General features: G+C 49.5%; 1 protein-coding gene across 3 annotated transcripts; it reads left to right on the top strand.

Moving 5' to 3' along the window:
* The first annotated feature begins 1586 nt into the window (after positions 1-1586).
* LOC123092080 (CRM-domain containing factor CFM3, chloroplastic/mitochondrial) lies at positions 1587-12195 on the top strand. 3 transcript variants are annotated; one of them, XM_044513760.1, is made up of 10 exons: positions 1587-2317; positions 3371-3854; positions 3944-4074; positions 6761-7108; positions 7484-7640; positions 10313-10605; positions 11288-11347; positions 11435-11524; positions 11602-11933; positions 12048-12195. In XM_044513760.1, exons 1-9 carry the CDS (start codon positions 1610-1612, stop codon positions 11890-11892), a joined length of 2562 nt encoding a protein of 853 aa, XP_044369695.1. In that variant the 5' UTR covers positions 1587-1609; the 3' UTR covers positions 11893-11933; positions 12048-12195. The 3 variants fall into 3 exon arrangements, with proteins under 3 accessions (XP_044369695.1, XP_044369696.1, XP_044369694.1); XM_044513761.1 differs by having other exon boundaries at positions 3371-3824; positions 11602-12195; XM_044513759.1 differs by having other exon boundaries at positions 11602-12195.
* The last annotated feature ends 1057 nt before the right edge of the window (positions 12196-13252 follow it).

The following is a 13252-nucleotide window of genomic DNA, read 5'->3' as shown; positions in this document are numbered from 1 at the left end:
GGAGTCCCCCGCCGCCGACAATGCAAGGGCTTGCTCCACCCCATCCCAATGTGCGTCCTCCTCGAGTCGGCCAGCCGCCAGCGCGTGCTGCAGGGCCTCCTCGAGGGCGGCTTGGTACTCCGCCTCCGCCTTCATCTCCTCCGGCTCTACCCGCGGGGGCGGCGATGGAAACGGCGGCGGGTTGGCGTCGACGCCTAGCCGTTGTTGCTCCTCGTGTTCGAGGGCAAACCAAGTCTTCCAGTTGGGAGAGTCGGCGGCGTACTCGGGTATCCGCCGCTGCGCTGGTGTGAGCTGCGCCCGGCGCCTGCGCACCTCCTCCTCGTGCGCCCGCTGGGTCCGCGGAACCGCCCGCGCTGGGATCCGGTGCGGATCCATGTGCCAGTGGTGCGTCAGCGTGACGTCGGGGTAGGGCATCGACTGCCTGTACTCCCAATGCCACCGCGCTTGGTGCATCGGGATGTGCAGACGCCGACGACCTTGGCGGACACACGCCGACGGTGGAGGAGGGGGAGGAGGAGCACGGGAGGATGAGGCGCCGGGGGTGCACTTGCCCTTGCCGCCGCTGCTGCCGAAGAGGCCCATTGCTTGCTAGGGTTTGGTGGTGTCACCGATGAGGAAGCACAAGGGGTGGGGGGGGCAGATGTGGATGGAAGTGGATGAGGCCGCCCCCCGCCGTACGCGTGGTTAAAAAGGGCGCTTCCACTGGCTGACTAGTGGGCCTGCTGTCAGTGGTCGTCATAAATTAGACGACGGGCGGTAGTTGGGTGGCCTACAAATGGGGCGGCGGCGAACACCGAGGAGACGCGAAGCGTCGCGTCCGCGCCGACGCATTTCAGGCGCAATTTTGGGCCGAAAATGGGTCGGCGCGGACGCTAGGCGGACGCGATTTGGGTTTGAGTCGTCGCGTTGGGCCTTCACTTTTGCCCGCACCGATCCAAACGGACGCAGGCGAACAAAATGGACCGCCCATTGAAGTTGCTCTTAGAATATGCCGCATGTGCCATTACCTATAGTTGACAAAGGTACTCCTATTAGTGGTTTTCTGGAAGGGCTAGGTGCCCAAACCAATTATTTTTTGAAGATTAATGCATTTGGAGAAGGGCTAGAGGTGCGCTTATACAAATTAGATTGATCATATGATCAAAAGCGTCCATATCTCATCCGATGGTCGAAAAAACCGAGACACACGTCGACTGGGCAAAAATACCACCAATCCCCTAAACTATATCTGGCCATGGGCCGGACCGGGCCTAAAAAAGCCCACGGCAGAAAACTGAGGCTCAAGCCCTCCCGGATCCTACCATCGGGTCTATTTTTCAAGCCCAAGCCCGTCCCATCTGGTTAAAAGGCCTCAAAAGCCCTTAGAGCTTAGGGCCGTGGGCCGGACCTCTTCCTTAAAATGCCAATATGCCAAGCCCAAGCCCGTCCAGGCCCTGCTGGTGGGTTCAAAACTTAGGCCCAAGCCCGGCCCACAAGCAAGTCCATCGGGCCTAGGCCCTGGATTTCAGGGCCGGGCCTGGGTGGGCCGACAGGATCGGGTCGTGAGATGGCCAGGACTACCCTAAACCCTCCCTGTACAATCCGCACTCCCCACATCCACCACACCTCCATGGCCTTCTCCCCCGCTCTCCACCTCCACCACCCGCCTCGCCTCCATCACCTCCTCCTCTCCTCCAACCCTCTTCCGTCCTCCTCCTGCGCTCAATACCCATGGCTCTCCGCCTGGTCCCGCCCCCTCCGCGGCCTCCGACCGCCAGCCCCTGCTCTCGACCTCCGCCCGGAGCCCTCCCCCACCTCCGACTCCGACGACGAGGACGCCGTAGGAACTAGCCGCCATTCCGGACGCTCGACCATGTCTCTCATTCTCCGCCGCCTCAAGCGCGCGGGCTATTCACCCGAGGCCCAAACCGCCCCCTCCACCGTCTCTCAGCACCCGCGGCGGGGCTCCGTGGAGGACGTGTTCCGCGCGGACGATGGTGTGCTTCCCAACGCGCGCGGGGGATTCGACGATGACGCGGAGTCCTCGCTCGTGGACGCGCGGTTCCCGTGGGAGCGGCCGATGCCACCGCCCGAGGCGGCTGCGCGGGCCGCGAGGTCGCCGGCGTGGATGGCGGAGCTTACGCTCCCTGAACCCGAGCTTAGGCGCCTTCGGCACGCGGCGATGAGGATCAAGTCCAAGACCCAGGTGGGCGGCGCTGGGGTGACGCGGGAAATCGTGGCAAAAATCAAGGAGAAGTGGAGGACGGATGAGGTGGTCAGGGTCAAGGTCAACGGCACACCTGCGCTCAACATGCGCCTCTTCCACGAGATACTAGAGGTGTGTATTGGATTTTTACAGAATAGCTTAGCTTGCATCAAGCTTCTTTGGTACTCCAGTAGTTTAGTTTAGTTTCTTATTGGTGGAAATGCTGGATTACTAGTACTGTTCTTACCAATTTAATAGTTCCTTCACGCTTGAGGCGGGTTGCGGCTTGTAACTTGTATCAACTGCAAGGTGAATTAGTTTTAGGATGGGATTGTTGGTAGAATTCTTAACAATGTTGTGTGTATTTTGAACTGTGTTGGTTCGAAACTTGAGCTGTAGGTTTAGCTGCAAAATGTGACTTGGAATCTTATATGTGTTTCACTCGGCAGTTGTCCCTAAGTAATAGGAGTACTACTTAGTTGTGCTAGCTATCCTTTAAAAGCCATTTCTAAGACAAATTAGTATTGGGATATTTAGAGTAATTATCATTATTGATTCCTGTGATGTGTTTGTTATTGATACTGTTATTCACTTATTTTACTTCTGTCCCAGAACTTTGTTAAATACTAGCCTGGTTGAGAAAAATCGGTAGGAAAAACTTACTGAAAATTATTAATAATATTATTCAGAAAAGGCATAATAAGTAACTTAACGATCACATCAGTTTTAGGGCACAATAATTGTTCTTTGCTAGAATCATGCAGAAGCTTCCAAACTTCCTGAATCTTGAGCTTAGAGTGAAATCACTTGTAGAACTAAACTGAGTTAAAAGCTAGCTAACGAGTTCAAAGTCGAGTTTGATTTATGTCCAAATGAAGACACGATATTAAATATTTTCCTTTTGGTGCAATAATATAACTCCAATAATTCATTGCACAGAAAATCAGTTATTTCACTACCAGAAGATTTACCAAATCAATGGTCAATTAGGACCTGTTAAGAAGTGCAAGTAGAGAAGGCAGTATATGTTTATTCAGTATGTTGATTAGTTTTCTTCGTGCCACAGTTTGCCTAAAGCTTCACTTGTTATCTCTACACATGACCTACTAGTTCTGGTGAATACATTTTTAGGGTTGTAGTTCTTGCCAATGCAATAACTGTTTTCTTTTGTTTGATCCTAATTAGAGAAAAACAGGGGGATTGGTAATATGGAGGTCAGGAACTTCTGTTTCTCTGTACAGGGGAGTAGCCTATGACGTGCCTGAGACCACTAAGGGAACAAATAGGACTTGGCAGGATGTTGGTATGAAGTCCTCAATAAAAGGGCCTCCTATCCCTTCCTCGCTACCTAACGAGAAAGTTAATAGCATGCAAGATAGCAATGGAGGCTTGGTATCTAATACTGAGAAAGAGGAAACAATTGAAACAGTTCCAGAAATCAAATATGAAGAAGAAATTGACAGGTTGTTGGATGAGCTTGGCCCTAGATACAGCGACTGGCCTGGATCCAATCCATTACCAGTAGATGCAGATTTGCTTCCCTCAACTGTACCTGGTTACAAACCCCCTTTCAGAGTTCTGCCATATGGAGTACGGCGGTCACTCAGCCGAAAGGACACTACCAATTTGCGGCGTCTTGGTCGGGGACTGCCTCCTCACTTTTCTCTCGGTACCTTTGTTGTTTTAGTTAGCTCCTTATTTTTCTTCCTCAAGTTCTACTATCATTTGGTGATGTTTCCCCTTACTGATGAATGTTAGGGCGAAGCAGACAACTCCAAGGATTAGCAGCTGCTATGGTGAAGTTATGGGAGAGAAGTTCCATTGCAAAAATTGCTTTGAAGAGAGGAGTGCAACTTACTACCAGTGAGAGGATGGCTGAAGATATCAAAGTAAATATAGACTCTTTCATTAAAAATATATATCAGTTTTTGTACTCCATACTTATGGAAAGCCCTTTCAGCTTAGTTAGAAATGTATTCATTGGTACTGGAAACACCAAAGTACATATTTTTTTGTGCAAATGAAACACTGCTAGACCTTTTTTCACGGATATTACACTCATTTTGTGCACCTTGAACTTTGTAATTCATTTATCAATTTTCCTATCTGAATATGTCCTGCTATATATGTGCTGACCTAGGCTGCCATGCCATAAAATGTTCGAGAATACATAGATTTTGGAGAAGGCATTAATGAATAAGAACAATCCAATCTGGGATCAAAGTATTACCATTTCCAGTCCAAAATAGATAACCTAGAAAGCACACAATCAACACTTTAAAGCTTTACCACTAATATGCATGTAACTGTTTAGGTTTGTCACGTGAAAATGATACCACTCTTTACTTAAAGTTATTTAAGCTATTGCTCCAAGATTGTCATTTCCTTTTCAATCTTTTGTGATAAAGTTTCTGTTCTATGGTATTGTTTCAGTTTTTGTGCATTTGCTTAAGACTGTAAATTTGGTCACATACCAAGTAGCCCTTCAGCTCTAGATTGGTATTGATAGCAGATGCTGCTGAGAGACGCTCATTGAACCTTACAATTGATATCTGAATATATATTTTTTGAAACGCGATCCCTTCGGGCCCGATTCATTAAAAAATGTAGAATAGAGTTGCCCGGTTAATTTACGGAAACCGAGGCGAAAACCGTTACAACACGCCCTCAAGAAAGGGCACCCGGCCGACCTGGCACCAACAAGACCACACACACCGCCAAGAGGACACCGTTGAGGCTGCATGCATTGTCATTGTCATCACCTCCCCCCAAGCAGGCGACTCCGACTTCGCCGCATATGACCCATCAAGACCCCTTCGAACGAACGACACATGACGACCTTGCCAGCCAAAGCCAAACAATCGACCGAAGACGTCGAGGACCGGCAGCTATGATTTTGCTGATGCGCTTCACAGGAGAAAGTTGCACGCCTCGCACCAACCTAACCCAACGCAACCTCCAGAGAGCACCATCCTCTCAAACCACCCTCATGGAGTCATCGTTGTCGCATGGGCCCTCCCGCACGTAGCTCTGACTTCTCTGTCACACGGTGAGAAACAAGCATAGGCACACTCGTTGGTGAACCGGACCGTCGACATTAGAAGGACAAGGCGCGACCCAGCTTTGCAGGCCATCATCGTCGTCACCACACAAGTCGCAACGCCAACCACTCGCATCACAGGTTGGGCACCTGCCAACCGTGATGCCGTGCACGTCCAGGCCAAGGGAAGCATGGGGTAGGATCACCGGTCTTCAAAGCGACGCCCCAAAGGCGAAAACGACGCTGAGACGACGTCGTTGCCCGACCCAGATGGGTCTAGGCTTTCGCCTGAAGGACAAGATCCGAGGATGGAGCGGGTTGAAGAACTCCACGGCGGTGCCTTCAAGAAGGGGAACGACGCCCGTATACGCCGCTACCGCCGGCCGGCCAAAGTCGGGCAACGCTTGCACTCGGAGCAGATCTGACGAACACCCTCACCCAGCCGACCGAAGCTGGCCCGCATACCCCTGCATAGCAACTGCGCCGTGGCGACAGGAACCACCATTGGGCTCATCCGCTTCACTGCCGCCCGCCATGGTCACCGGGATGACCGCGCAGGGGCGAAACTCCAGGAAGTGGGAAGGGGGTCGCCACACCACCCCACTCGCCGGGGAGGAGCAGCCGGGACGGAGCCCGAAGCTCGCCGACGAAGCTTCTGTGGCCGCCACCCACAAAAGACACCGTTTAGGAGGCCGCCAAGCCACCAGGAGTCGTCGCAGCCAGAGGCAGCCGCGCCGCTGGGAGCTGCCAAGACCATGCACATCTGGCTGGTCCAGAGAAGACCACCGCCATGAGCAGGACGCGAAGGCCCGATGCGCCGTGCGCCCACCATGGCAACACCGCAGCACGCACCGAGGACCTCCCCCGCCACCACACACGGAGCCGCCGTCCCGAAGGTGGGCGCACCAAGATCCACCAGGGGACGCAGCTCTCGCGCCGCGGAGAGACGAAACGCCCCGCCGCCACCATCCCAGGGGCACGCGCGGGCTTAAGCCGGCGGTGGCGATGTGGGGGGGGGGGGGGGGGGGGAGGGGGGGAGGGGGGCAGGGGGTGGAGGCCTTGCGGCGCTGGGTATTAATCCAATGCTTATTGGACAGGAGGAATGGACTAGAGATAGTTTTGGTCAATAGTGTTACATGGTGGCCATTATGATCACCTTGGTAAGGTGAGCTGGAATTAGAGGAAAGGAATAGAATAGTCTGATTGACTGCGTTCATAAAACTGAACTCATGCATCATAAAACTATAGAAGCAACATTGGCACATCATGCATATTTTACATGATGTGGCTCGAGGTTGGCTTGCTCTACCCCCCCCCCCCCCCCCCCCCACACACACACACACGTCTTACCTGTGTACAGCTACAACTATAGCCCATATACCCTGCACATTTGAACCCACACCTGCAGGTATATTTTATCCAATACAGTTGTGCAGTCTTTGTTTGATATGCGAGAGCCTTGAACTTTATCAATCTTTTCACCATTTCGTTTCTCCTGTTTGTAACTAACTAATGTTTTCCTGGTCCACTCGCAGAAATTAACAGGTGGGGTAATGCTTTCAAGGAACAATGACTTTGTAGTCTTCTACAGAGGGAAAGATTTCTTGTCCACGGAACTCGGAGAGGCACTCCTAGAGAGGGAAAGTTCAATGAAGTCCCTACAAGATGAGGAGCAAGCACGGTTGAATGCAAAACTGTCATTTACTTCTAGCACTGAGGCATTTATAGAATCCACTGTAGCTGGTACTCTTGGAGAGACCGTTGAAGCTAACTCTAAATATGGAAATGAACTGGACGGTAATCACGTGGACAAGATGACAAGAACTGTAGAAGCTGCAAAGCATGCTGATCTTGTAAGGAAGTTAGAGTGGAAGCTTGCGCTTGTAAGTGATAAGACTTTGAATAGTGAGATTGCTTTGTTAGATTCTCTTGTGAACAAACCATTTTCCATAGAAAAAAAAACATTCTTATTTGCCTTATCATAATCTCTTGTTTAATTTAGCTGGGCACATGAGTATAATTCAAACCATCTTACCACAACAATTCAATAATACTCGATAAGAACATAACCTGAAAAATTGCAGTGTACTTAATTTTTCTTTTTGCAGAGTGCAGAGAACAACCTTTTAGTTGCAAGCCTACATGTACCCAACCACGCTAATGTGGTTCAAATGCTTGCGTAGTTGCGTAACATGAATTGCACTGAACATGCAATTTATGATATTTGAACTTAAATAATTCACTTTATTTATATGCAGGCAGAGAAAAGGATAGCAAAAGCTCAACGAGTGCTTGGAAAAGTCGAGACTGCCTTGAAGCCAACTGAAGATACCAAACCACCTGAAACAATAACCTATGAAGAGAGGTTCATGTTTCGGAAACTTGGTCTAAGGATGAAGGCATTTCTGCTCCTTGGTAAAATCTACTCCCCTGTTATGACCGGCATATACTACAGCCCAGGCAGTTAGGGGCCTGGCCCAGTTATCTTATCGTTATTAGGGGCTTAGCCCAGTTATCGTATTTGGAGATTATATAAACTCATGTAAGGACTCGTTTGAAGTTAAGCAGAAGCAATCATATTTGCTCGGCTTTCTGAAGGGAGCCAGGAGACCTAACCCTAGCCTTCGCGTCATGCTCCCTCCCTCTCTCTCGCACACGTGACGATGGCGCCCCAGCGCCGGCGACCTCGCCTTCCTCCTCGCCAAGCCCCCTTCCACCCCTACAACCTACGAGCTAGACCTGGTAGGATCCCAGATCCTATCAATCTGGTATCAGGTGTCTCAGGCTCGATCATGTCCGCGCCACCGCCCACCCCCTCCCTCCCGCTGCCGATCGCCTCTTCGTCGCTAATGACCACCGCGGCCAGTACGCCGTCCCTGACCAGGCCGGTCTCCTCCGCCGCCTGGACGCCACCCGCGCCCGCCCTCGCCGTGCTCACCCCGGAGGAGATGATGGTGGCGCTCCGGGACCTGACGCAGGCAGTCCAGGGTATCCGCACCTTCCTCGCGGGGCACTATGGGCTGCAGCCGCCCGCCCCCATCACCACCCTCACGGGGCCGCGACAGCTCTCGTGGCAGCCACCACCACCGGCGACCTCCGTCGCATCCATCATGCCGCTGCCGCAGCAGCAGCCGCCGCCGCCGCCACCGGCGATCTCTGTGCCGGGCCTTCCATCGACGGCGCCCGGGGTGCCCATCCACCAGGTTCGTTTCCCCCCGTCGCCATCTCCGCTACCGGCCTGGCTCGCCGGGCCCATCGAGCCGGTCTACACGATGGCCTCAGGACAGCTGCACGTGCTGTCACCGCCGGCGCCGCCCCCGACCATGCAGTTCGGCGGGTCCTCCGGTGCCGTGGGTCCCTACGATGGTGTGGACGGGCCCCTTTTCCATGGCGGTACTCTGCAGCCTGCACACTCGGCGCCGTCGCCCTCGCTGTTCCGCGCGGATGACACATACCCGACCGTCGTCCACGCCCGGCCGCCTCCGAGATTCTCCAAGCTGGAGTTCGCGACCTACGACGGCACCGTCGACCCCTTGAATTGGCTCAACCAATGCGACCATTTTTTCAGGGGGCAGCGCACTCTCGCGTCCGACCGCACCTGGATCGCCTCCTATCATCTACGAGGCGCCGCAGAGACGTGGTATTACGCCCTCGAGCAGGACGAGGGCGGCATGCCACCATGGGAGCGTTTCCGCGATCTGTGCCTCTTGTGCTTCGGTCCGCCTATACGCGGGAGCCGTCTGGCGGAGCTTGGGCGCCTTCCATTCCTCACCATAGTGCAAGACTTCGCCAACCGCTTCCAGGCACTGGCGTGCCACCCCCCTCCCCCGGTGTTTTGGCTCGTCAGCGGGCTGAGCTCTTCGTCGTCGGCCTACTGGACCACATCCGCGTGGACGTGGAGATGCATGGGCCACAGGACCTCCAGACGGCCATGTACTATGCCCGCGCTGTGGCCATCCAGCAGGCGTCACGGCCCCGGGCCGCTAGGCCGCCACCCTGGCCGGAAGTTCCCGCGCAGGGTCGGCCTGCTCAGGCTTCCGTGGCGCCCCTCGCCGTGACCGCGGCACGCCCGTTCTGCCGGCTCACCCCGGCCGAGCAACTCGAGCGTCGCCGCCAAGGGTCGTGCTTCAACTGCGATGAGCCCTACGTGCCCGGCCACGTCTGCCCGCGACTCTTCTACCTGGAGGCTGCAGGCTACATTGAGGAGGACACCGTCGCCGCCGGGCTCGACGACCTGCCCGCCCCGGCTGACGCAGAGGTGTTTGGCGCCCGTTGATCACCTCGAGGAGTTCCGCAAGCGCTTCCCCGCCTTCCAGCTCGAGGACGAGCTGTTTGTGCAGGCGGGGAGAGATGTTATGACCGGCATATACTACAGCCCAGGCAGTTAGGGGCCTGGCCCAGTTATCTTATCGTTATTAGGGGCTTAGCCCAGTTATCATATTTGGAGATTATATAAACTCATGTAAGGACTCGTTTGAAGTTAAGCAGAAGCAATCATATTTGCTCGGCTTCCTGAAGGGAGCCGGGAGACCTAACCCTAGCCGCCGCGTCCTGCTCCCTCCCTCTCTCTCGCACACGTGACGACGGCGCCCCAGCGCCGGCGACCTCGCCTTCCTCCTCGCCAAGCCCCCTTCCACCCCTACAACCTACGAGCTAGACCTGGTAGGATCCCAGATCCTATCATCCCTCTTACAAATATAAGATGTTCTAACTTTTTTCTGAATCAGATGTACATAGACACATTTTAGTGTGTATGTTCACTCATTTTATTCCGTATGTAGTCCATATTGAAATATCCAAAACATCTTATATTTGTGAACGGAGGAAGTACCTACCAGTTTACTGCTACTTATTTCCTTTGATCCTGTAGTACTGGAGTTTGTATTCCAGAATGATTCATTTCCTTTTCAAAAAAAAAAAGTATCATTCATTTACCTGTGATTTTTTTTGGAAGGGGCAATGTCTTTTGCTCTAGTTGCTCATTTATTTTATTCCCATGAGATCTAGTCTCGTCAGATTGTCGTTAGAATTATGTTTCAACTTCATATACATTCTTTTGTTTTATATATTGCCTTCACCACTTTCAGGTAGAAGAGGAGTTTTTGATGGCACAATTGAAAATATGCACTTGCACTGGAAATACAGGGAACTGGTGAAAATACTAGTGAAAGCAAAGTCTTTTGCAGATGTCAAGAGGACAGCACTATCACTTGAAGTTGAGAGTGGGGGCATTTTAGTTTCTGTGGACAAGGTCTCCAAAGGCTATGCCATTGTTGTGTTTCGTGGGAAGGACTATAAACGTCCTTCCATGCTGAGACCAAGGAATCTTTTGTCAAAGAGAATGGCTTTAGCTCGATCCATTGAGCTACAGAGAATGGAGGTACTGTTTTGTTTCTTGGATGGTTGCGGACATTTACAAAAAACTCAACCTGCATTACAGAAGTACCCCTCTTTAAAGTAATATAAGAGTGTTTAGATCTATGATCTAAACGCTCTTATATTTCTTTACAGAGGGAGTAGGTACTCAAAAGGAAGACACCCATTTTGTTAGAGATTCTGTTAGAGCAACTCTGTAAAGCAAACTTTCATTCATTTCCCTAAATCATATATTCCCTCAGTTCCAAATTACTGGAAGTTCTAGCTTTGTCCTAACTCCTAAGTTCCAACTTCTTCAAGTTTGACCAAGTCTACAGAAAAATATATGAACATCTACTTTATATTTTCATCCTACCACCTGCGTCTCATATACTATCATGTGGTAGTATATATACTACTTCATCATTTTAAGTATGTTCATATACTATATCTAAGACTTTCTAAAACAAGTTATATGAAAAAATTGCATGTGAGTCCATATATTTTAGTATATTTATAAATACCTGTATATTTATACATGTAAAACAATAGTCTATATGTATGCATATATGTATATTTGATGTTGTAGATATAAGCATATTTTCTATATGCTTGGTCAAACTTAAAGAAGTTTGACTTGGCACATAACTAGAACTTCAAGTAATCTGGAACGGAGGGCTAATATCATTCTTTTCTCTTTGTTGCAGGCCTTGAGTCGTCACATTGGAAAGTTAAACAGAAGGGTGAATCAGCTCAGATCCGAACTGGTACGTAGAGTATCCAACTGATTCAGTTGTGACAAAATCATCATTTTCCAGATGCATGTCATGATGACAAATGTTCTCGATTTTCAGGTCCAAGTAGAAGATGTGAAGGACCAAGGAGACGAGGAGCTGTATGCTAAACTGGATTCTGCGTATTCAAGCGAGGATGAAGATGTAGAGGTGAGTTTATTTCATCCATCGAACCATGCGCCAATGGTTTCTTTGAAACCTGTAACCGCCCACCCTTTTCTATGTAGGACGAGGATGATGAGGCTTATCTCAGGAGCTTTGACAACCCAATTGCCAGGGCAACCGCTGATGATGAAAATGAAACCGCCATTGAGGACAGTGAGTCTAGTTATAGCAATGACGATGATTCCGCTGAAGATAATGGCGACTGCGATGAAGAAGATGAAGTTAATGGTGTGGAATATTCAGACTATGACGACGATGAAGACTGTGAGCCCGCTGTAATTTCTGCTGGTGATTTCCAGCGTAACTTGTATTCGGGTTCTGACGGTGACCGACCGCCTAGAAGAAGGGGATGAATCACACGAAAGATGTAGCGATCTACTCCCTCCGTTACTAAATATAAGTCTTTTTAGAGATTCCACTACGGACTACATACAGAGTAAAATGAGTGAATCTACACTCTAAAACATGTCTATATATATCCGTATGTAACTCGTAGTGGAATCTCTAAAAAGACTTATAATACTTAGGAACGGAAGGAAGAGATAACATTTTAGAAAGTCATCACACCATACAGGGATCACCCTTCCGAGCTGACCAAGCCATGTAGCTAGACAATCCTGTACAGTGAGTAAATAATGAGTATTTCACTTGGTCTAGTTAGTCTTATTTTAAAGAAATATAAAAAGGAATAGAAAATAAAATGATTCAAGAAGAGTTAGAATGGCAGTTCCTTTGCTCCTCCAGTGGTACCAAATAAATGATTACTTGAATTAAGGTTTTGGTCACTGTGCATTTTAAAACCGAACCGAAAAACCATACCGAAAATAAACTAAACCGAACCGAATTCATGATTTTTATGGTTTCTGGTTTCGATATGGTATCATATCGTTTTGAATTTCGGTTTTTATGGTATATATCAAAAAACCGAATGGTTAACCGAATAAACCGAAATAAACAAAATATATATTTCCTGAGGCAAACAACGATACAAGTAGTCATTTTTCTTGTATAAGAGTAAAATTTTCTGCAAAGAACATCCATTTTTTCTTGTAACGTAGTAATTTTTCTTTTGCAAAAATGCTAACCACGTCGTCCATAACCTTTCAAGGCATGCATATATACTTATATAAAGTTATATATCGTTTGTATTTAAAAAGTATGTGTTTGAATTTATAAGTTTGTAAAATATAGTATATCATTTTCAAATTCGCGTCAACTTTGGTTATTATGGTATATACCGAATCCATACCGAAATAATTTGGTATATACCGAAACCGAACCGTATTTTAATATCATACCATATAAACCGAAGTATTAATACCGTACAAACCGGAAAACCGTATAAACCGAATCATGCAAACCGAATAAACCGAACGCATAGAGTGAGGTTTTGGGCATAAAGATTCCATTGACCCGTCACAAATGAAAATCAGAAATACCCAATATCATCTAGTGACTTTTGGTGGTGGTCAACATTCTAGCAAGATTGATTCATTCTCTTGAGAAGAGAAGGCAGGCCTGGAGAGAGTGTTGTCCCTCAACATAAGTTTGTGGTTGCTGACTTTCGGGATAAGCGTGCCAAAGTCGCTAGAACGAAGGAGAGTGTTGTCCCTCAACATAAGCTTGTGGTTGCTGACTTCCGGGATAAGCATGCCAACGAACGAAGTGGTGGAAGCTCAAGGGGGAGGTAGCTCAGGCATTGAAGGAGAGAGT

The sequence above is a fragment of the Triticum aestivum genome, chromosome 4B (genome assembly GCF_018294505.1).
Source record: "Triticum aestivum cultivar Chinese Spring chromosome 4B, IWGSC CS RefSeq v2.1, whole genome shotgun sequence".
Lineage (NCBI taxonomy): Eukaryota > Viridiplantae > Streptophyta > Magnoliopsida > Poales > Poaceae > Triticum > Triticum aestivum.
The sequence above is the reverse complement of the archived record's forward strand: the minus strand, read 5'-3'. Positions and strand labels throughout refer to the sequence as shown.